Source organism: Polyodon spathula, chromosome 13 (assembly GCF_017654505.1).
Source record: "Polyodon spathula isolate WHYD16114869_AA chromosome 13, ASM1765450v1, whole genome shotgun sequence".
Lineage (NCBI taxonomy): Eukaryota > Metazoa > Chordata > Actinopteri > Acipenseriformes > Polyodontidae > Polyodon > Polyodon spathula.
This window is the reverse complement of record NC_054546.1, coordinates 32,039,452-32,064,605: the sequence shown is the minus strand read 5'-3', so window position 1 is coordinate 32,064,605 and position 25,154 is coordinate 32,039,452. Positions and strand designations below refer to the sequence as shown.

The 25,154-nt window shown below is 40.6% G+C and overlaps 1 protein-coding gene across 1 annotated transcript in view; it reads right to left on the bottom strand.

The window, feature by feature from the left end:
• The window catches only part of LOC121325858 (Wilms tumor protein 1-interacting protein homolog), a 32,306-nt gene extending 7,880 nt beyond the window's left edge, over nucleotides 1–24,426 (bottom strand). The window contains exons 1-4 of the mRNA XM_041268947.1: nucleotides 22,460–24,426; nucleotides 10,533–10,634; nucleotides 2,765–2,832; nucleotides 307–369 (exon numbers count right to left, since the gene is read on the bottom strand). Of these exons, the coding sequence (XP_041124881.1) occupies nucleotides 307–369; nucleotides 2,765–2,832; nucleotides 10,533–10,634; nucleotides 22,460–23,945 (1,719 nt within the window). The 5' untranslated portion in view covers nucleotides 23,946–24,426. The remainder of the gene's footprint in view (nucleotides 1–306; nucleotides 370–2,764; nucleotides 2,833–10,532; nucleotides 10,635–22,459) is intronic.
• Between the last annotated feature and the right edge of the window lie 728 nt (nucleotides 24,427–25,154).

Below are 25,154 nucleotides of genomic sequence, written 5' to 3'. Positions count from 1 at the left end.
GGTTAATGCTTTATTTAAATATATAGAACTTTGCGAAGTTTAACCATTTTTTTGTCAAACGAAAACTGCTGTTTGTTACAAAACTAGCAAGAAACAAGGAAGGTGCAAGTGGAAGCACTGAAATGAACCCTGGTTTAAAAATGGAAGTTATTTAACCTCACAGTTTTCTTTCCGCGCTGTGGAACTTGCTTCATGAACATGGCCCTTTGCGCGTGAATTCCAATGAACCTGCTAGAGAGCAGGCTGCCCTCCTATCTGTCCTGCTACAGTGTGGAATGGGTGATATTTACCAAATTCCCTGCTTACCGTTTCCATTATGAGGTGGCCACACACGAAGCACTTGTCTGCTGTTTGCTGGAACCCGGAATACTGGAGGGGAACCAAAAAAAAAAAAACACAATCACTGGACTGTGGAAGAAGTCACAGCCACTAGTTACAAGTCTGTCACTAGCTTTTATTATAGGTATTTATTAACACATGATGGATCCCTTATAAATGTTTAGCTTGGTATTTTTGCAGTTTTACCATGCATTTACCATAGTTTACCCTTGATTTGCTAATTTTATTAACAGGGTTTACCATACCTCACTATTCTTTAAAATGCTTCCCCATGCTTTCACAGTGCTTTATTACACTTTACTAGGGTAAACTCTTATAAGGATTAGTACAGTACTGCATATTTATGTGTATAAAATATATATTTGAGTATGTGAATTTAGTGCTCATGAAAGGCTACGGGCAATAGCGATATATAGAGTCAAACAAGCGAGTACACCTCAACCTTGCCTGCTGTTCCGTCCTGGGCCTCTCTCAAGCAGTCACATTGTGGCAGAGACTAGACGACTAGCCGACTAGCCTTTACCTAAACTGAGTTCTAAGGTTAAAGAACCAGAAATACGTCAAGTAGAAAAACATTTAAGGGCTCCCAAGTGGCACATCCAGCAAAGGTACTCCCTGTGGAGCACAGGATGCACCCTTTAGCCTGGAGGTCACCAGTTCAAGTCCAGGCTATTCCACTGCTGACCATGGACAAGATCTTCCCAAGCAGCAGCACACAATTGGCCAAGCTTCAGAGGACAGCATGTGTTCATCTGTAACCTATGTAATGTGCTCATGGGTATTCAAATAAAATACACTGAGGTCCATACAATTGATCTAAACTGGTGTGAGTCTGAATACGTTAGATAAATGGGGACTTTGAGAAAACCACCCTCTCTAACACTGTCTGAGTATTTTTGTCATTAAAAGCATTAAATTTAAATGGTGCAGGTGATTAGATCTGCAACTGTTTGGATCGCTTTGTTTCCTGCACACTATAACAAATACATTTTACATTGTTCAGCAACCTTAAAAAATAAAACAAAAGCATTTAAGAATGACTCCTGGGCTACTGTAGTAGTCTACCGTTTGCCGACAACTTCAAACTGTTATTCTACATAACGACTGTTATATTTAGTTTTTAATATCATAACATTTCTGATTGAACTAGCTGGATATATACACACACATATACATACATACAGTATATAGCCAAAATTAAATCTATTCCAAATTCACCATTCCAAAACCATTGTTTTCACTCCCTAAACAGATTTAAAAAAAAAAAAAAAAAAAAACCCTAAGGGATTTGTGCTACACCACCCGTAGTCCCTGGGTGGGTCGTTCTGCATGAATCTGGCCAGTCCATTTCCTGAGGTCAAGCCCTTCGAGGTATCTAGGAGCAGGTGGAGGTCCTGTCTGAGTGGGCAGCAGTGGCAGATTAACAATGGCTCCCAGACAGCTAACTCTGCAATCCTGTTACAAAAAACACTGCAGACATACCATCTGGCTGCCGCTTGATAAGTGGTGGAGCCCCAGCGTTCACATAGTTACTGATTAGAATGGGGTGGGGTGGGGGCTGCTTATGGCACAACAGCCACTGCAACAGTGTTTACTTTAGGGTTAATTGACTGCAGGAAATACTTCCATTGCTCATTATGTACAGAATAGTATACAATCAGAAATATCAATGCAAAACGTGTCACAATTGGATAACAGTTTTCCAGATATAGGCAGCACATGTGAAGTGTGACACACACGTTCATATGACAGCTTCCTCTATATTCATCATCAGTGGAAGACAATTAGAACAATCAGCTCCACAGAGAAGTTGATGACCAAGTTTGACGAGTCCAGGACAAACAGAAGATGCACTCAGTTCCGACAGCAGCCACTAAAACTCTGTGACTTGTTCACAAAGCACCGGCTCTCTCACTGCTGGTCTGAGTGGAAATGCTGCCTCAAACCACAAATGTTCAGCAGACAGAAAGGGGTAGATTGGAGTTGACAGAGAACAAAAGAAACATACCTACTGTACCACTAATGAATATCCACCTGTGCCCACAAGTTCATAAAAAATTCCAAGGATAAGGGTGGGTTACAGCACACCTTTTTTTTATTACAGCCAAACCAAAAATTTACTATCTACTATCTATAATTATTACACACATGCTGCCTGCACACTACAGCCTTGTTGCGTGCCTTGTCACATATTTACAGTTTGAGCACAGTATTTTATTTCAATGAATGTCCTTCAAGAGAAGGATTACTGTATTTATATGCTGTTGACAGGGGGGGTATGGTTAATTTCATTAATGAAACTACTTCTGTAAAGATGCTATTGTTCCTTTTCATGAGCACTACACAAGAAAATACTACATGAATAATACTACTACTAATAAATAATAATAATAAGAATAATAATAAGAATAATAATAATACTTACCAAGAAATCTTCTTCACAGTAAACTTTACCATTGACGCTGTAGAATGCCTTTCCCCTCAACCTTCGCCCTGTAAAGAGAATTCAAAAAGTTGAGTTAAAACAGAAAACCAAAGGAGGCACTTTTTGATTGAAGAGACAGATGGTACGGTTGGCATCAGAGGGGGCTAGTGAGTGTTGCATTCACTATGAGCACTTGTACAGTACAGCTTGTTCCACAGACCCTGATTAGCACTCCTCTCAGAACACAGTACCTAAAGAAACATTGGATAGTCCAAGATTAGTGCTAATCACGGTCTGTGAAACCAGCTGGTAGACATGCAATGTCTTTTAATCGTGTTAGAATACTCTTACAAAATTCAAACAAAAATTAAGAAATTAACCTGGTACTCCCATTACATTAGCTTATAAACAAGGGAAACACTTGTTTAGCTACTGTAGGTGTTAATAAGATAGACCCCATGGACTCTGAATACGTTTCAAGCAACGTTTGACGGGGCACCTGTCCAAACACAACACATCAAAATACTTCTTTTTGATCCAATTTTGCTTCTCGCTGTCAAGCTTTCAAATGTGATCATGTAATACACAAAGAAAGCCCATTTCAGGCAAAGGGTTAAAGCCTTTTAATTACAATTTGTACTGATCCCAACAGAAGTCCAGCGGAAAGCCTCTAAGTCCAATACAGCCTGCAGGGATTGCTTTGAATCTGTAACAGACTGGACAATTGTACCAACCAGACACAGCCAAAGCACCTTACTGCACTTAGGAAGTACTCAAAGATAATCAAATAAAAGGTCATTTTTGTCCCGTATTTGTTACATATTTAATATTCTGCTCTGTAGGTTTTTTTCCTGATACATTTTACACTATTTTGAAATATTTTTTTTATTTCTATTTTACTCCGAGCTGAGTTTCTAACCTCCTGCTGCTGCAGGTAGTATGTCTTTGGGTCACATAGTGATATTGTAGCAAGCAGGTTTCATACGGTAGAAAGCTTGTGTCTATACGTTATTTTATCAAAACATATGTAGTAAAGAACTAGAGGTGCAGCTTCTGGTTTCTTAATCAAATACTGGACTGGTAAACGACAATAAATCAATGTGCTGAGAACACGATTATTCAAGCACAACTGAAAACATGCATGTGCATATTACTACACACAGTAATATAATATATTCATGAAGAAATCTTATTACAAAAGTATTAAAATATAACTTAAAACATGCATGTTATTAATACAACTGTGAGGCTCCAATAGGGCATTAGAGTGAACAATCGCTCAATGAATGTTTCATTGAGGCTTGTAAGTAAAATGCCATGGCAATCAATAATCAATAAATCCAGTATTTGTTGCATCTGTATAAAGTACAGAAATATGGCATTCAATTTCATCCCACAGACGCTCAATTAGATTGAGATCCGTGGATTGTGCTGGCCAAGGAAGACGACTGGAGTCTCATGCACCCTGATCTAATTCAAGAGTGTGTGTGTGTTGTTAAATGTGTGTTCATTTTGGTTATTTACACTACTAAATAAAATAAATAAATAAATAAATAAACAAACAAACAAGCAAACAAATGAGCAACTCCTGCATTAACTACATGCAAGACACTGCATTGTGCTTACTGTGTACCCTTTTCTTGCCTCAACCATTCAAAATGTCACCATGTCCGGCAAACTGCGCAGGAAGATGGACACAAAGCAGTACACATTCACTCGAACAACAGTTTGCTCCTCAAAAGAGGCGCTGTACAAACAGGAGCATTCCTTCTGCCTGAGGTCACTGGCTTGCCCTATTCAACTGCAGCCGAGCCTGGGGCTTCTGGCACTGCGAGCAGGGAGAGGCCTGCACCGTGGTGAAGATGCTTCGCTCACGCTCCTTTGACACAGCGTTGCTTATAGCTTTACTTACCGTTAAAACACTTCCAAGCAAAAGGTGGTATCGCACGCTAGAAGCCTGCAAAAGCTGATATACAGCAACTTTTTTTTCTCATGCAAGTCTGTGTGAAAGTGCTTTCTGTTGAGTTGATGAGTTGCTTTTGTGTTCTAACTGCCTAGATCAGCCAAAGTGGCTTTACAGAAGCAAAAACAAGTTTCGTTTTTGTTTGCTGGCAATACACAGCAGTGATATAGATGTTGCTGGCATGCTCTGGGTGAACTAGCCTACATTTCAGGAAATTTCAGGAATATACTTTAAAAGTTGGAATTCTGATGAAGCTCATTTATCCTACAACAGCGCTGTAAGTTCAAATCCTGCAATAAACCCAAAGCAAACACAGTTGGACTGTTTCATTTGTTCCTTTTCTCCTAAAAGACATGCCATGTCTTTGCATTTAGCATTATCCTGACAAGCTCAAAGACAGGTAAAGACAGATTAAAACAGAAGACTGGTACTAGATCAATACTGAAGGAACCAAAAACCACTCTGAACAATAGCAAACACCATAAAGTAGATTTATGGTGCAATTAAAATTTTAATCTAATTTGGGGCCCTATTACCACATAGAAAGTAAATTTACAGTGTTGGCATTTATTAATGTATCACATAAATGCAAATTTATTTCCTTATGACTCAGTTAAACTTATTTCACTGGTAACTAAGACAGAAGTATAAATCACAATGCGATCTGGCACGATTTAGGATAACTAGTTTGAGAGAGGCCCAGGAGTAGAAGAACAGCAAGTTGGTCCTTCACATCAGGATTATAATGCATCAGTAGAGAACTTGCACCTTAGTTAAAGCTAACTGTATCAGCCAATGCTGTTTCTACTTCTATAAACTATTCATTAAAATGAAACTTAATTAAGAAAAGTTGAGCTTCATCTGGGAAGGTCTGAGGCCCTCCAATCAGGAACGCTGCACAGGTCTGACTTTTGATCCAGAGAACCACCCCCCCTTGGCAGGCAGGTACAATAGCCGCATTGTTTCCCACAGGACTGTTACCCTTGTCAGCCGAGCAGAGGCACGGCCTTCGCCAGCTCTCCTGTGCGATTAGCCAGGGATGAGTGTGCGTGGCTTAACTCAAAGTTCAGCTGTGTAAGAGCACTAACGGGTAAAGCTAGTAAAAAACAATAAAAAAGGCAGTTTATTGTAGTAATAGAGTACAAACAGAGCAGCTAATCAAAAGCACAATAGATGCACAGCATTTGAAATACAAACAGCTTCCTCTTCAACACCCAGGACCTCAAGAGCAGATGTCAGCAAGCCACCAGCCTCTGGAAGATAAAGGACAGCTCTGCAGGTGTCCGTCTGAGCTCACTAGGCGCCTGGCCAGCAGGGTCTGTTTTGGCACGATGAGGAGAAACGGTCCTTTCCGATTTCGCATCCCTAACCCAGGGGAGGACCAAAGCCAGTGCGATGTTCCCTCCGGAATCCCCAGCAAAGACCAGCAACTTTACACAGCCAGGACTCGAACCTGCACTCTCCTGACAGTATGACTCACCCTTCACACCACGTGACTGTGCTTTTACTGGAGTGATATAAAGCCATTCAATATTGCTGCTTTAGTTTTGATATGATCTACACCATTGCTGTTCAGGATAAGAGAACGTATTGATGATTGTTAAGGTTCTACAAGTTTGTTCTTTGTGTTATAAAGCCCCACATTAAAATCAGTATTGCACAAGGGGGGCTTGTGTGGCTGAGCTCGCCTGGAGCCACTTTCAGTCCCTCACCTTTCATAGGGACTAAATTCACAAGGAGTGAATTGTAGTAAAGGAATGAAAACAGCTCCTATCTTGTGTCATTAATCTTCCCTCATTGTGACCTCAGTGGAATTGAGGAACACAAAGCTGCAATGCTGTGCCTCATGTCAACCAGGGAGATAACTGTCTGACTGTGAACTGCCACCCCACATCTTCTTTTCAAGTGCATTCAAGCAACATACTGTGCAGAGTCATGTGAGGGGAAACACTACATTAACTCACACTCAGCAGAAGTAGCAGAAAGTTTGCACTGACTGATCCAAACGGTGAACTTTTTTCAAACAGACACATCTGAAGCGTCATCACCATACATCTTTGAAATGATGAACCAAACTAAATGGCAAACAAAATAAATAAATACAGTAGCTACAATTCAAGTAGCTGCTCTTGCACTACAACTTTGTGGTTTTCCTATGATTTTTCCCAAAGGTTTTATTTAATATTACTGTACCACAGTTTGCCATATTTATCAGTATGTGTTACCATCTTTTACATCTCTAGTTTTTATAATTCTTATCAATGTTTTATATGTTTTACAATACTTTATCATGCGCTTACTTTGGAGAACTTTCATAACAGGTGCCACAGTGGGAAAGTCATGTTGGTAGGCTGCTCCAAGACATCAGGCTCCTACCAACAGGACTCCTTGCTACTGTGGCAGATGCCTTCAGGATGAAAAAAATAAATAACCAGATTCAAGCCCTGGTCTGTTTTTTTTTTTTTTAAACTAATTTTAAAATGTGGCAAGGTAAAATAAAAGATTTTAAAAATCCCAATCCCAGAATGTGCAGTTAAAACATTTGGCCACGGCACTGGTGGCGCTGTGCGCTATGCAGAAACCCCATAAGAAGCATCTAGTTTTTCTAATTGTAAAGAAGTGACTGCCTTTGCTGGGGCCTGGCTTTCACAGACAGACCCCTGTTTCCTTTCCTGAACCCTTGCCAGGACCCAGCCAGAGCCAAGAGGACACAGAGCAGTCTCCCTTGTCAGAAACTCTCCATCTCTGAACTAAAAAAGCCTGTTTATTACCTGCAGATGCCACGGCTGGAAATAATGGCCTGAGCCCTTTATTAAGAGATGCCGAGGAGAATGTATTCAGTAAGCCGTGGATTTATAACAAGAGAGCAGAGGGGTTAGGGGGTCTTCAGTATCACTGGCTCACTGTAAAGCAAATAGGCACAGCTTTTTTTCAAAACCACTGTTACATTTTTTTTTCTTTCCAGTTTTCAAATTATACTTGCAAACGTCTAATCTGTGTATTTAACTAGATAAGGGAAGGTATGCCAACAGGATCCATTTACAATCTTAAGGTCACTTATGGTAACAGCAGGAAGGAATTTTTTATCCCTTTTAGAAACTAATAAGGAGAGATAACCAAGGATTTCTCATATTAACGCTAGCAGCATTTTCACTGCTTGTTGCTTCCTGGTACCCAACTACTTTTTATGCTATAGGTAGGACTCACTCAGATTGTTCAACTGAAATCAGACCAGAATCACAGGAAGTGATTAGGTGATTAGCCAAATGTATGATCTATAGCACGGGTGCCCAGTCATACTCCTGGAGGGCCATTCCACTCCAGGTTTAACTGGTAAAATCATATAATTACCTACTTCAGGGTCTGGACGGAGGTTTAATTGGTTCAATTAAACAATTTAGAACAGTGTTGGGACAAAGACCAGGAGAAGAAGGAACAACTTTGGCCACCCCAGATCTACAGCAGGCAAAGAACCAAAAGATCTTCTGCACAGCAGAATTGGGGCAGTGATAATTATAAATCGGACATTCCAGCTCAAGCAGGCCTGATTCTGGAGAGACGTTTCCTCCATTTGTGAGTGCTGATACACAACCCACATGTGATGGAGAAACTGGCACCAGGGCAGGGGATGGGTTCAAAAGAAGAAGTGTGTAACTCATGCAGCCCCACATGGCAAGGTTGTGTCTGAAGGTGGTGTAAATGCTTATTCCTATAACCTTGATGATGTAGACAAATAATGTTAGAATCACTATGTTCCCAACACCAAATAATTAGCTGACGTACGAAGCAGAGTAATCCATGTTGGCACACTTGAGTTGGAATGACCCTGGTGCCAGTCGTAGGTAAGAACACTGATTTTTAAACCTTGGTTACCACTACATAAAACCTTTATAAAAAAAAGTTATTAGGGCTCCACTTGACCCCACATAAACTCTCCAAAGAACAGAAAGTCAGTATGGTGTTCAGGTGGGGTTCTCATACCTGCTGCATAGGAAGTCAAATTAAAAGTTAAAATTATAATAATAATAATAAAAAAATACATAAAAAACAACAACTTTTGATTAGAAAATAAAAAAAAATCCACAGCAAAATTTTGCAAATGAGGAACTGCTAACGTGAGACTGTACAGACATATAAAAGGGTTATATCAATTTTTCAATGTCAAATATGAAATCTATCTTGAAAAGAAATCGCCCCAAGTACATATGCAACAAAAGAGCTCCCTCCCAGGTAATTTGTTTATTGCTCAAAACAAGACCCCTTCAGTGCGGAGTTAGTTCAACTAAAACTCAAGGAGTTCATAACCCATGGTTTCTAAGTAAACCCAGCGACTACGCCATGTCAAACACCAGAGGTCAATATCTTTAACAACAGCTCATGTGGGATGTGCTAATTGGCTGATCCTCACGAGCCCTTTTTCATTTTAAAATGTGAAGGAATGTCCTCCTGTTTACCTCGGACTCAGTCCAAGCACGCCTCTGTGATAAGCAGCCCTGTACAATCAGTCCCTCTGGTCTGATTTAAGGCCCTTGAGTGCTGGGGGACTGCATTCCTCACATATGTACCACAAACACAAACATGACCTTCAGCTCGGAGGCTGTAGTGCAGGGAAACTCCAGCAGTGGGTGGGGTGGGGAATGGTAATGAAAAGACATTGTAGAGCACCTGAAGACAGGCACGTTTCACAAACAGTGTGTTTAGTCACGCCTGAGTCTGTGGTGTAACAAAGCCATTTGTTTTGAAAGTGCCATTAGCTACAAGCCATTCACTCTTCAAAACATTGTATTTAGGCTGCTACACTTTTAACTTCTTGGATATCCAGAAGATGATTTATTTTAGATTTTATACTTTTAAAACTGCTGCAGCCTCCATTTAGTTTTAGTGATTCAATCAGGTGTCCTAGCAACCCCACCGAAAACACACATGGCCAGTACATTTCAAACAGCAATAAAAAGTGACTTAAAAAATAAGTCAGTTATAAAAGTCAATAGACCTTCAATAAGTCTGAAAAAAGGTTTATCTACAAAATTAGTTTTCAGTAGTTTTAAAAAAAAATTACATTAGACTACCTTAAACTCCAGAATGGGCATGTGGTTTTTGATTTACTACCTGTATTGACTTTTGAACCAGAATTGCCCAGGTCATGGGGCCTTTCCACCAGACCAGCCATTTTCCTGACAATGTTTTAGAGATTTTGTCCACAGCCCTCCAGCAACAGCTTCAGACATGTTCCCTTGCAGTGAGCAGACAGCAGCTGATTGGCTAAAACCACAGCAGACACCAGCGGGCTGCAGCTCAGGGGAAATTTCAACTCTTTCAGTAAGAATAAACTATCTAGTGTCTATCTAGGATTTGCTGTAGATCCAGCTCATGTAAAAAGGCGATTGTGTGCTCATTAAAGACCAACTTGGCTATGCGTAGTAAAAATCAGAGTTACTTCATTTCTTGTTCTTTAGATTCACATATCTCTTTCTTTTTCAGTCATCACATGCTGGGGACCTTTTAAAAGTATAAAGGCACCCCAGTGGCCACAACAGAGCTCTCATGGTCATGTCTTAAGTACATCTAGTACACTAGAGATTAACTCTGCCAGCAATGGATTTAAGGAATACCGCATCTGCTCCAAGGGTTAAAAGTGGAATCTCTCAATAGGATTGACAATCATTTCATGCAGATATAGTCATGTCAGATTATCATGGACAAGTTCCGTATGGTCCAACCCTAGTTCATCTTGGGGGCTCTTCACTGAGGAATGGCCCGGCAGTCAATCAATCAGTGTGCAGCAGCAGCAGCAGATGTACTCACCGCAGGAGCAGCAGGTGAAGCAGTTGGTGTGATAGAGGTTTCCCATTGCTTGGCAGGCCTGACTCGCTCCATACACCCCCTTCCCACACTTTATACAGATTCCTGTCAGGAAAAGAACAAGCAGTTTTTTAGTCTTCATTTCAACAGGAAAAAAAGGCAAACAATAAGAACCACCATGCACTTGTTTTCACAGATAACCTCCCCAGAAATCTGGTAGTGCTGGTCTCTGCAGCACAGAACCACATTTTAATAAATAAGATGTACACTGTTAATAATACTGTATGAACAGTTCCCAATCAACCAACAACTCACAATCCCCCCACAAACACCCATTATTTTATATGTGTAAAAATAAAAAATGCATGGCAGCTGTTAACGAAACAGATGAATGCAGTGCAATATGAACATGTTATACTCATGTGACTGCCTTCTTATTTAGTGTATTTGTAATAGTCTATAGTTTTACAGGTTAATGGTTACACACTGGTTCATCAGCTGTACTTAGAGAAGACATGTTCTATAGAGGCCACTGGGGTACTTTCAACTTCTGAGTTTTAAAAAGATCCAAGAATGTGATCACTGAAACAGATAATGACATGCAAAGTCATTTTAAAAACAAGAATACAACAGTTAAGATAACTTTGATTTGTCATACATACACATACCAAATTTCTCTTTAAAGTGGCAATATATTATTATTGGATTATAGACAAATAAGTCTGACCTGGCATGCTTTTTATCCTGAGAACAAAATGTTTCTACTGCAGTACAGAGTGCCTGTGGTCCTTGCAACAGGAAATGTCACTAAATACAGGACAACACAGCTCTGTGCCTCCAAGTTGTAGCTGTTGTTTTAACCATCTATTCTGAAGTATTCTCCTGCTACAAATCAATGCTAAAATATAACCACATGCTATCATTTCAAATTTACTCTGGCTGCCAAAGCATTTGGCTCTGGAGGGTGGTTTGCTGCCAGTGTAATGTTTTTTTTTTTAAGCTTTAAATAGTTGATTAATTATTTACATGTTTGGGCAGTTCAAGTCCAGCATTGCTATTCTGCACATGTCCAGTAAAGTAACTGCCCTGTGACTGAGTCCTATACTATACTGAGGATAGGCTGGGGAGTTGAGCTACGGCATATTCACAAGCAGGCTGTCAGTGTCCTGTATTTTTTAACTGTCGATGGTGTCTGTTTTATCAATTTCTGTTGCTCGCTTGTCTTGTGAGGGATCCTCTCAAATCGAATCCGATTATCTTTAATTTGAGGAAAGTTATCATATTGCAGAGAATTCAGTCAGCAGTGATAAAATTCAGGCTGATACTGGTTATATGAATGACTACTGTACACATGAGCTCCACGAGAAAGATAATTGAATCTGCACTAACAAACATCATCATTTCCCTTACTTAAAGATAATGCTGTCTGGACACCAGACAGACAAAAATGGCAATTCTATTACTGTGGTAGAGACGATAGGACAATTGAGCTGACTGAACAAATTGAACTTGACTGGATGTAAAAAAAAATGTTTAATTCATTTATCATATTCAAGCAAATATGATGTTAACAAGCTGCTGAACCCTTGAGACGAGGGTCCAGCCAGGGTTGTCTCCTCCTGCGGTGCTTAACCAGTAGGGGTCAGTAAAGGGATTTCCCTCCCTGACCTGAGGGAATGCAAGGCCAGCGTGGGGCCCTAGCCAAGAACAGAACCTCAATGAGAACAGGATTCGAAATCAGCTTGCAGGACTCTCCTTGCGCTTCAAACTCAGCTAGGCCAGTGAGGACTCCTGACAGGAATTGTATCAGTTCCTTCTTATTTATGTTGTGTGCTATTTACTGTGTGTAGTATTCTGTGCAGAACGGAATCTGTTTTTGTAAACCTACGGCAGATCTCATGCATCTCTGGGTTTGTGAAGTTTTCCTCAGGCAAAAAATGAAAGCACTAAGCCTTGGGGATTTGAAACACCACTCAGGAAAATCATGAGTGTATACCATACTGGAGGGGTTTTCTTTGAGTGATGAAGCCAGTGAAAAATCTAATAGGCTACTTCATTATCTCCTACCACCCGAGAGTCAAGTAAAAATTATTTTTTAAAAAGGGCAACATGTGCATGTTTACAAACACTCACTGAAGTACAGTTAAAATGATCTCCAAGCATCTGTGGCAGGGAGCAAAGAGAATTCACTGTTACTAGGCAACACAGGTTACCAGATGGAAACAAAAACAAAAAATAATAATTAAAATAGACAACGTAGAAACTTCCAGCCAAAAAGACACAGGCTTTACCACACAGACAAATTAATTCGTCTTTTTGCAGTTGTTACTGTTATGTAAAACTAAAAGGAAACCTAGGTCAAATTATAGTTTCAGCAAGAAATACTTTTCAATCTCTGAAGATACTGGGAAAGCCTTTTTGTTTTACATTTGGTAAGTCCCTGCTCACAAGTACCTATGTTCCTATGATGCAAGAGCCTCTGAATGATGAAAGCCAGTCCGATATCCAATACAAACAGCAGTGTAATTTGCAACACATAAGCAAAAATTGAGTTCAAATGATACGCAGGATGCTTAGCAACAGAATGTATTTGTGTGGTCACAAGGGGGAAAAAAAATCTCGTCATTAACTTTTATGTCATGACATAAAAATAACTTGTGGGCATTTAGCAACAAGAGTGGTATAAATGTGTCATTGAAATGCATTGCCTGAAAGGGAAGGCGCTTCAGGAAGCTGTTTAATTTGGATGTGGGAGGTAGGGTGGGGTCCAATGTCTGGCACAGCCCTGTCTGAATGTCCACACACTCTGCCCAGTCTAATGACAGGACAACGCAGTTTTTTGTTTAAAGCAAACACTTGTTCCAGTCTGAGGTTGTATCCCCCAAGTCACCAGGGTGTGACCTGGCACACGCATAATCACATACTCACCACTCAAATCAAAGCCAGCCTTTCTTTTCATGTCCTGATAAGAGGTCTAATAGTGCAATCTACTGACTGAGCTTTCATCAACATTCCTTCTGTGATTAGAACAAGGTCAGCCGATAGCGCGATCACACAGAAGCCAATAAAAATGGAGCTCAGATTAGAAGCACATTCTTTGGAGGAACAGGCAGCAATTTACTTTGGAGGAATTCTTTTTTTGTCTAGAGTAGGAAGGCCTGTAGTCACCTTTGTGTAGTGTGCGCTAATGGCCTGCAGCGACAGACAGTATTCTACATTTCAAAGCGTCGTTATGAAAGGATGACGTCTCTAGGTCGCTCATCACATGCACGTTAATCAAAGGAATGACGGTCAAGGCTTAAAAAAAAAAATCTATATTTCTTCATTTCTGTACTAATTGATACATTTTCTGCTACCCAATTCAAATGTCTCACTGCCTCAATCCATTTACCGAACAGGAAGACTGAAGGGGAGAACTTTTCACCTGCTGAAACCTAAGCAACAGATGTGCCAACTACTAAACACGAGGTGAGGGACCAGCCCAGAAAGTCTCCCCTGGTTCTCCCTGCACTAATGGTCTCCCCAACCAGGATCAGCAACTCGGCAACAACGGGATTCGAACCATGTTCACTTGACTCACCTGTTACTGTAATTATGATAATTAACCCTCAATCTGCCTCCAGTTACAATCTTTGGCCACCGAGTGTCGCTCAGGGTGGTTCACCTCACCACCCAACAGTGACTCCTACTGGACACGTGACAGATGACGCCAGGTGGACCCAACCCAGGCTGGACCATTGCCTTAAAGATTTATTAATAACGGGGAATATTGGCATATTCTTTATTGCTGGTTCTAAGGGGCAATAGCTGAATAATACATTACACAATTTCAATGATAAACTGTTGTATTATTACTATTATTAACATTTAATGGTGCCCAAAATGTATACAGTTCACTCTTCTGACCATTTTATCCCCCTCTTTGTTCAGAGGGAAGGATTGCAGACAGTTTGGTTAAAACTGTGTCAGAATTAAACTGACACAGACTAAATGTATCCACAGTATTGAGGACCACACCCTCAGTACTTAATCCCTTGGATAATTAGCAGGCTCTTTTTTTTTTTTCTCTCTTCTGTAATTAACTAGTACTGTGAATCTCAAGGGAGATATATCTGACTCAGAGATATTAGTAAGCTATCCATAATGCAGGCTACAATTACCCACAGACGCAGCAGTTCTCAGTGTTAAGTGTTTGTATTCTAGATTTATTTCCTATGCATGATCCTATTGATAAGGTTTCTACATTATTGACAAAGCACTTCTAAATCTATCAAATCACTAAAATCGCTGCTAATGCAATCACAATACAGCTCTGCAGCAAACATTAACATAACAGTATAAATCATGCAGCTACTGTAAAACTTCAAAAGTCACAATATGGCAGCTATATTAGATCAGTAGTCAAGTTTATGGTCACCAGAACATTAAGCATATTTTAAAGTCAAACCTCAAATGGGTTCTGAGGTATGACCCTTTGATAAGACACAAACAATTGGCATGAAAGTCAGTTACCTGAAACATACAAGTCTTTATCATCTGTACACAACATGACCCCAACATGGCAGCCATCTTAGGTCAAAGTGAAATGACCTTATCAGACTTTCAGTCAATAACCTGGCAAATTAAGGGTTAAAAGAATTGTTAATACAACAAGAGTGTCTGTTTCGCTTAATAACTATATAGTACAGCCCTCCTGACTGTCACATCACACAACTGTGAAATGCTTTTAACAGTCTATTACAACAACAATAGAATGTATTGAAAACAGTGAATGAATTAGTGAAGAGCTTATATAACAGTACTGTGGAAGGTATAACAGCGCTTTATAAGTGTCATTGGTACAGCACGGTACTGAATGGTATTGCTCATTAAATGTTGTGATGCTATTTGAATACTGCACATGAAAATCAATGTAAAAGGTGTACAAAGGTTCAATATAATCTATATACATCAGTGTACCTTTTCGTTGCAAATGTATATCAGTTTAAACAGTAGACGACTTAAAAATGGTTAAATGATTAACTTAACAGCCTGAATTCAGGGAAAACAAGATATTTAGAGCAAAGAGACTGAATGGGGTGAAATGGGCATCAAATTCCACATATATTCAGCATGTATCCATCTGTCATGACATTTGATGGACGATAGTACACAGGATTAACAACCCCAGCCATAACTGTCTGGCCCCTGAGCCATGACCCTGCCAAGACTCTCAAGAGGCTGGCTATCTCACTGGCTGGCTAATGAAAAGGCACAGAAGGGGGCCACTTAGCAGGGCTGCAGCTCCATCCACACCAGCTGTTAATTAGAAACGCATTTGCAGAACAACACACACAATGTTCCCTCTGCATAGCAAGTGTGAGAACAGCATCCTTTCCTTTCCTATAAATTAATGTACACGGAAGAGTAAACAGATAGTACTCCCTATTGTAAACCTTAACCTCGGGTAAGTGTACAGTTTACCTATGCTTTTACAATGGCTATAGTATGCATTTACCACAGTTTGCATGTTTTTTTAAATATACTTTACTACAACTCTCTTGGCTTTACAATGCTTACCTATGCTTTATTACACTTTGCTATGCTTCTACTGTGCTCAGCTTTTATAAGGGTTAGCCTGATGTTTATTTTTAGCAGGGTTTTTTCACGCCAATTCCAGGTGGCCATAAAAGCAGTCCAGTAGGGTTCAATAATGAATTGATTAATCCACTATTGGTCACCAAGGCTTTTATTTTGAGAAACTCAATTAAAACATACATTGGTCTATTGATCACTGGTGCCCACTGCTGTTGATTGCACCTCTTCAGTCCAGGCTTTATGTTTTGACCTGGACCTAAATAAATATTATCTACTTTTATTTCTTGCCCTGAAAAAGACAAAGCTCACAGCATCTACGGGAAAGTCAAGTTACCCTGCTTAAAAAACAGGGGTAAATACAATGTTCCTAAAAGAAAATGACCTGGGGTTGAACAAAGCGATTTTCAGTTATTTTCCACATAAATCAAAGCTCCCCTCCCCCTTTTACTACAGGAAAGAAATTGGACTTGAAAAGACTTAATCTAAGCACTAACAAAATGAAATGCCCACATTAAGAGAGAGTGGGACCAACTGACTACAGGTCAGGGTAGAATTTAGTTTATCAAGGCAGTTTATTTTGATGTCCTTGGTGTAAGAAGCTAAGTTTAACATCTCAAGGACAATACCTCCTTCAGCACAGTGCACCACACAGTATTAAAAACCTTGTTGGCTATACTGATGACCATGGAGATAACAGAGACAATGCCTCATAATTGGGTAATAACCGCACAGTACATGAAAGTCTAAAAATATTTGTACTGAAAATCGATAGTTTATCAAATTATAATGCAATCAGAAACATCTACAGGAGGCTAGGTGTGTATGACAAATGTTTGGTGAACATCAAGGCAGTTCTTGCTGCCTGAAACAGTGAGTTTGATATTTGCAATGGTAAGTATCTCTGTTAGCAGGCAGAGTGTATCAGCAATGGCAAAACAATGGAAAAGTGGCCGCCAAGAAAGACAGCTGTGGCAGCAAACAATGAAATGACAGACAGAGACTGTCAGAGAGGCTTAATAATATTAATGACTGAATGGATTAACATCTTCCCAGCCCCTTGTGGAGTCTATGCCACATCCTGTTAAGGCTGTTGTCAGGACAAATGGTGACCTGATATTAGCTGCAAGTCCAAAAAGAGTCAGAAAGAGTATGAAAAGTATGGAGAAAAAAAAATTGTGCAATACAAAATCATTGACAAATATATAAACTCTATTAAAGGGTATTGAGGCAGTAAGAGGATCTATTACAAAACCTTCATCTTTTAACCCAAGTTTAACGTGTTTAGTTGTTATTGGGTAGAGTGCCAATGCCAGTGCCTGTGACAGCGGCATTACCAGCCTGTGATGGTTATTGGGAAGCCATGGGGCACCTCTGCCCTGGTACACTGTCTCCCCACTTTGAGGAGCCACGGCTAGAACAAAAGCATACTGCCCTGCTGCTGTGCTGTCTGTGTTAATGCTCCATTTACCTGGCACTGTAAATCAGAAAATCAGGCACTGTCTTACTGCATATCAAAAACAATGACCAAGAACAAGGAAAAATATGCTCTCCTCACTTTTTTAGATTGAATGCATACAGTGAAATACGCCTATAGAAACACTCCCAACCTGAAGTACAAATGGGTTCTTATGCCAAGTTGCTTTGTACCTGCAAGCCTGATTCATAGATAAAGAACAATGCTTTCCTCTATATTTCTGCTTCTTTTTCTGACGACTGTAGAAATTAAAGTGGACATGATGAAAGGGGTTTTCTGTAGAAGTAAACCAGTTTGATAACAGAAAAAAAATCAAAAGGAAAAAAAATACAGAACCTCCATAGACTGAAACATATAATACCATCCTCTGACAACTTTTGAAGCTATCCACTGTGACGCACTGCCGTAACGCAGATGTGTTATTCATGTTTTAATAGCCTTTCAAAGTTTACACGATTGCTTGAATTAATTTTGAACTAGCTGGAAAACAAAAGTAACAAAATCCTAATCATAGTAAAATAACCCTGGTATCCATCATATGTATTTGTGGGAGAACACTCTTTTGTACAGAAGAATGTGTGTGTCATTTATCCCTTTAACAAACAGAAATCAGCACATTGCAACGATCAAGCTGCCATCTCTGCTAGTCAAAGAGAAGCTATTTGTTACACCAAGTGGTGTAGGCTAGATGTACTAAACATTCTCTCATGCATTTACCTCAAACAATTTTTTTCCTAGCTTTGAAGTTCATTAAAATGTGCCTCTGATCACACTCAACACACGAGCAGCGAGACTGTTTCATGAAGATTTACAGTTAACTCCCACTCCCCGGGTCCCTCGGGTTCATATAACAGAAAACACATTTCCACAAACCCAGCGGCTGACAGCACAAGGGAACTGACAGACCCAGCAGGGGGGCAGACTGTGCGCAGTTAGCAGGGCTGCAGAGGTATTTCATGTACTGTCTAATGACCACCAAAACCATTCTGTGTACTAATAACAACATATCAGTATGATCCACCCCCGCCACAGGGGTACATTCTGAATTAGAGCTATCAGTATGACCCACCCCTACCACAGCTGGACATTCTGAATTAGAGCTATCAGTATGATGAAAAAGTTGAGGACCGTGACTTATATCAAAATCCCAGAATAGCATAAAGTACAAATTAGCAATTAAATATTGAATCACATTTTGCTAAGCGATTCTCCAGATATATGCAACAATGCAAGTGGACAAAACAGTCACTCCCAGAGTCTAATATTTATACCAAATAGTGTTAATAACAAGTTTCAGGACAACTGGATAAGCGGTTCTCCAGATATATATATATATATATATATATATATATATATAACATACAGACGGACAGACAGCATCTTATAAACCTGGAATCTGACTTTCAATAGCTTCTGCTAAATAATGCAAGTTTCATGACAATTGGATAAGCAGTTTTCCAGATGTACACATAAATGTAGGAAGTGTGACATATGTGCTGTAAGCCTGCTTTCACGATACTGCTTCACAGGGGATTTCACCTCCAGCAAGAGATAAGGAAATATCACCTCAGGCTACAGCCCTGTACTGTACTACAAACATATCAGTCTGGAATGCTAGGAGTGTGTTCATAGTTCTAGCTGGTCAATAAAAATTACGTTGCAGTTGCAGGGCTGTGAGAATGATCCCTATCCTGTGTCATGGGCCTTGTCTCGTCTACTGTCCAATTATACCATGGATTATTCACTCCATCTTTCAATACTGTACAGCCACTTACTTACATGTAAATATTTGAATCTTCTGCTTTTGTTTCCCAAAGTGATATTAAGTGGGGTGTGAATCAGTTTTGAGTGCAAGTGATTTATAACTGGAGTGAATGTGGATGACAGGCTTCATAACTCACAATTTGACGTTTGTGTTATATACACATAGCGGTGCACTTGGCGATTTGCATGGTTAGTGTATGGCTGTGTGATGGAGTGCCTACCCGCCCCCTATAAATTTGTGTTACTATTATCATTTTTTAAACTTTTTTCATTATGATTTTCATTATTTGTGATTGTGTTATTGTGTGTTTTGGATCACAAAGGAGGAGGTTAAATTCACCCCTGCCAAATAAATGTGAGAATGGGGCTGGAGCCTTAATTGGCTAATTGTTAATTATTGATTAATTGGGCTCCAGCCACTGACTATAAAAAGCCAGGAGGAATCCTTGGACTGGACTGGACTGGACTGGACTGGACTGGACAGGACATGTTGTGTTGTGTTGTGTTGTGTTGTGTTGTGTTGTGTTGTGTTGTGTTGTGTTTGAGGTGAGTTTGGGTGTTTTGTGTTTTTTTTTGGTTTATCCAAAATTGGTGTTTTGTTTGGAAACCTTTGTTTTGTGCTTGTACCTTCTGTTTGGCCCTCTTGCCTTTTTATTTTGTGTTTTTGTAAATAAAAGTAGTTTGTTTCACTGCATTTTCCTGACTCTGAGTCTTCCCTCTGCGGCTATCCTGTCACAGGCTGCAATTATACGCAAACAGTATGAATGAATAATCAAACAATTAGAACCTTGTATTGTGAACCTTGAGTTCTGATGCATAAGTCTTATCAGCTTGTTGCAGTTCAACAATGTTTTACATGTGAGTAATATTGAACAAGAAGGGTCTCGAAGGGATAGTGTAAGAGGAATGGCATCTTTGATAAAATGGTTTGAAAACATGAAGTAAAATGGACCTGTGGAACACATCTGTATTAATGATATGGTTAACTTTTACTGGACAACAGTGGAATTTAACTAACAAAGTGTCTGAAAGAATCCTAGCTAACACAGGTCAACTGTAAAGGCACAAAGTTAGTCTGTATCATGATATGGCCAGAGGTTATAAGACAGCAATTCAAATTGTGCTGTCTCTATAACCCAGAAGCCCAGACCTCAATATGGCCCAAGTACTAAATTATTATAATTATTTTTTTTTTTTTATAACATCACATTAATCATCCATATAACCAAGATAGTACTGTCCTTAAGATTAATTTTAAAAAATACATTTCAGAAATATGGGGGTTCAATTTTCAAAACTAAGTACCATACTGTACTTTGAACTATGAAAAACAGCAATAAAAAAGTCATCTATAAAACCTCTGCCCACTGGGCCATTAACCACTCTGGGGAGATGAGTAGAGAGCAGCGGCACTGGAACAATTTTTAAAGTGGGGGTGCTGAAAGCCATTGAACAAAACTGTAACCCCTGTATATGATGGAAGCCATGCAAAGCCAAGGGGGTGCTGCCGCACCCCCAGCATCTCTAGTTCCAGGGCCCTTGGTGGAGAGAGGCGCCCTCAGCCGTTTTAAATCTCCAGAATGAAGACATTCAGAATTCTGCTACTCTTGAAAGTTGTGTGGGAAAAGACCAGCAGAAAGACGGTGCAGGGCTGTACAACCTGAGATATTGCAAACGGCAAAAAAATAATGCAAGACAAACCTTATGCAAGCCTGCATAGCGCAGCAATCATTGTGTGCCACTTTCACTGTTATTCTGAAAACCTTAAGAAACAAAAACGCCAACAGGATTAACACAGAGCGAAAAAGTGTGGGCCCGTAGATCCTCTACTGCTTAGACCATAATTACAAGGTGAGGTAGCTGAGGCCAGGAGTGCAGGCAAGTGTATAGGAATCTACTATCAATAAACACAACAAGAGGACTGCACAGCTGTTTAGGGAGTTTCTACAAGGCAAAACTTACAGCGGGTGTCCCGTCTGATTCCCATTCCTTGGTTTTATTTTTATGATAACAATGAATACATAAAAGAGGTCTGCAGCCTCTTCTGTCTGGGAGAACCCTTTTTAAAAATAATTTTTACAAAGTTTCTCAAGGCATGTCTCGCCACAACATAACATGTTTCTGTGCATTAGAAATAAGTGCTGTTTTACAAAACACATGTTTACAATTCCTGGAGCCCCCTGCGCAATCTTTGCGGACCCCAATTTGAGGACCACTTATTGGGTTATTTTTAAGGTGACCATATGGCTCTGTGTTCAGCGGGACAGTTTGGGCCAGTTCAGGCTTTTCAACTCACAACCCAATGCATTCCGGTTCGTTTTACCTGTGTCAGGCACCATTCTTGCCTTTACGAGAAGCAGGACTACGTTTACCAGAATACACTGGCTTGTGAACTGTCCCGCTGAACACTGAGCCATATGGTCACTTTACTTATTTTATACAAAAGCAATGTATTAAAGTCTTCACACAGAATAAGGAGGTATTTTTCGACCGACGTTTATGTGGCAGAGGAGGTACTCCTATTTGCCTGTTTCAAGCTGTAAATGTTAAATTGATTACCTGTAATGTGATATTTTGTAAGGTGACACTTTGTATTGTGGTATTTTGTAATAACTGTAAGTGGCCCTGGATAAGGGCGTCTGCTAATAATACTTAATGGTGTGAAGACCATGTTAACTGTGCCATAAGCTACTACAGCAGTAAGGAGACCACTGGTTCAACAACACAGTTGAATATACATATGTGTGTGTGTGTGTGTGTGTGTGTGTGTGTGTGTGTGTGCAGGATTTGATCACACAGCATGTAAATGACTGTCTCGCGTTAAATTGATAAATCGGATCAATGTTATGTATCCGTTACTCGAGCAGTTCTTGGAATCTAATGTATAAAACATGTGGTCCTCTCGTGAGAAAATAGGCCTATCCTATTTGATAGGAAAACTAAACGCGATGTTGTAGCAATGACCCCTCGCCATCCATGCAATGACCCTCGCCATCCATCAAAAATACAACTATATATATAGCGGTATATATATTATAATATATATATATATATATATATATATATATATATATATATAATTAAATTTGTTCCAGTAGAGATTGTAATTACTTACCAAAATATTCTTTTTTCATGTGCATCTCCAACTCCTTCTCCAGTTCCAACGTCAGGGCTTCTAGTCTTCTTTCTGCCTGGCTTGGGCCACTTTCACGGGAAGGGGTCACTTGGTAAGGCAGCTTAAACTTTTGCGCCGGGGCCGAGGCTCTTGCGGGGCTGCAGTAGTTAAAAGGTGCTGGAACACCAGTGGCGTCTGTGTTTAATCCTACCTGAGATTGCGGCTGCTCGTGTCTTGCTGGGGACGATTGGGGATAGATCCTGCCATCTCCGAAATCGCTCACAACCGATTCCTCCTGCAAACCAGGACCCAGGATGGAGGACCTGGGCGAGGGCTGCTGAAGGTCTGGGTAGGCGCTCATGGAGCCCCTCGAACTCCGGGAACTTCTAGAGCTGTGGCTAGAGATGCTGGACCGTGGGCTAACCACACACGGGTTGCAGTTGCTGGCTACCCCGGGTCTGCTGCTGCCTTCCTGGCTGCAGATGCTTGCACGGGGGCTGACCACCGGCATGCCATGCACGATTGTGCCCTCATGCTCGGCGTTCCCAGATAACACATAGCGCGAATCCGAGTAACTGGACCTCGGACTCGGGGTGCACGAGTACTGACTTGCAGTGCTTGATCTAGGGCTGAGGTGCCGTTGGTCATACCCCATACTGATGCCACTGGTGCGGTTACTGCTGGGCTTGCTCCCGCAATCGTAGCTATTCAAGCTGGCCCGGGGACTGGAATGCTTGCTGGTATCACTGGCTGTGCTTGCATAACTAGACCGGGGGCTCAGCACACTGCTCCCGTCGTACTGCACTAGGCTGGATCGGGGGCTTGTGTATTTGTCCTGCCCGGGTACCACCAAGCTCGACCTGGGGCTACTGATGCTCGATCTGGGGCTCGTGTGTTTGCTTTGCTCCTGGGAAGACATGGAAGAAGTCAGGCTAGACCTGGGGCTGGTGGTATTGTACCTGCCGTCTTGACTGGCACTGACGCACACATTGTTGATCCTGGTGCCCGAGCTAGGGTAGACAGAGAAGGGTCCTTGCTTGTTCACGACCGCTCCATCACATGCACCCCCCGTGCTGTACCTATGACTCTGTGCCTCTAAAGAATACCTTCGGTTCCTCTCGGAAATCCCGCTGTAGCACGGCAAGGCAACTTCAGATTTGGTGCAGTGGCCATCTTCACAGTAAGCTGCCTCTCTTTGTGGGTTGCAAATATCCGAGGGAGCACCCCTGTTGCCATTGACTGGGCGCAAAGTGGCCGCGTTGTAAACTTTACTCCCAGCCTGTTCGCCAGTGTGGTGCTGCTGTGCGTTGCCATTCACTGCTTTACTTTTGTGGTTTGTAATCATCTGTCCCGAAAAATCCAAATCGTGGTTAATCCTCACGTCCCTTCTCCCGCTGTAAAGTCCATCTTTGCAAGCTTTGTACAAAGAAAGGTTCTCTATGAACTTACTCGCTTTCAATCCGATATCCTCCTCATACTTCTCCATGGTTTTGATTGCGGAGAACAAGTCCGAAAACTACAGTTTAAGATCACAAATCCAGTTTACAATACAGTGATATGTGTAGGGATCCGTCTTTTTTATCAGTGGTAGTCCTTGTTTCAACGATGTAACTTCGCCACCCCCACGTCTAAACTCGTTGCGCGGCCAAGTCCTCCGGAGATCAGAGTCACAAACCACTTTTGCAAAGGATTTCAAGAAACGAAAACGTTTGTCAATCGCAGTCTTTAGTAAGTTGAAAGGTCTATGCAGTCAATGGCGCGCTGCGCGGAGGAATTTTCTCTTGTAGGTTTTGAGCTTTTTAACCTGCAACGGCGTATCCCTTTCCAAAAACATTGTAAAAAAACATTGACGGATAGTTGGAATGCCTCATGCCACTTATCCCAACTGTGCCTCAGTAGCTTTTACGAGCTGACAAAAAGAAGAAAGGGACTTCTTTTCTGAGAAAGGAATGCGAGGAAGGAGACAGGCTGTGCTGCTTCTCTGTGGAATGTTGAAGCGAAACAATGATAGCAACGAGCTCGGAGAGGGGAGGGGGGAGCGGAGCAGGAGCACAGCACAGAAACTCTACACGTCCATAAAACATCTTCTGGTTTCTTTCATTCTTTTACATAGCATTTGAACACGCATGTTTTGCGGATGGGCTCATTAAAGTTTAGGCACACAATAGTGTCTAAGCACACTTAAAATGATTAACCCCACATTGCTTAAATGTTCCTATAGTGGACACTTTGTGGTTATAAACTACAGTACAGTATAATTGTTACACAGCTAATAAATACATTGTAGTTTCAAAGTTATTAAGAAAAAAAAAATCCTTAAAACAATTGACTAATTGAACAGCAGGTTAGTTCATATTAAACAAATAACTGTATCCTATATTGAATATATTATACATTTCAACATTTACACATAAAAATGCCTGCCTTACATATTATGGATACGTGTAAAGACGATGTAATGTGTTTCATAGCAGGGACTAAAATAACAGTGCATTCTAACTATATCTGAACCCCCCTCCCCAACTATTGCGGTGAAAAGCAGCAATATAGCTGGAATGAATTTCAGTAATAATTCAGTGCTGTAAATAGCACACATTAGTTAGATTAGATGTAACTCGGCCCCTGCAATGTATATTTACCAAACGGCGGTGCACTCGTTTTAATAAAATTACAACCACATATACATGTGAAATCC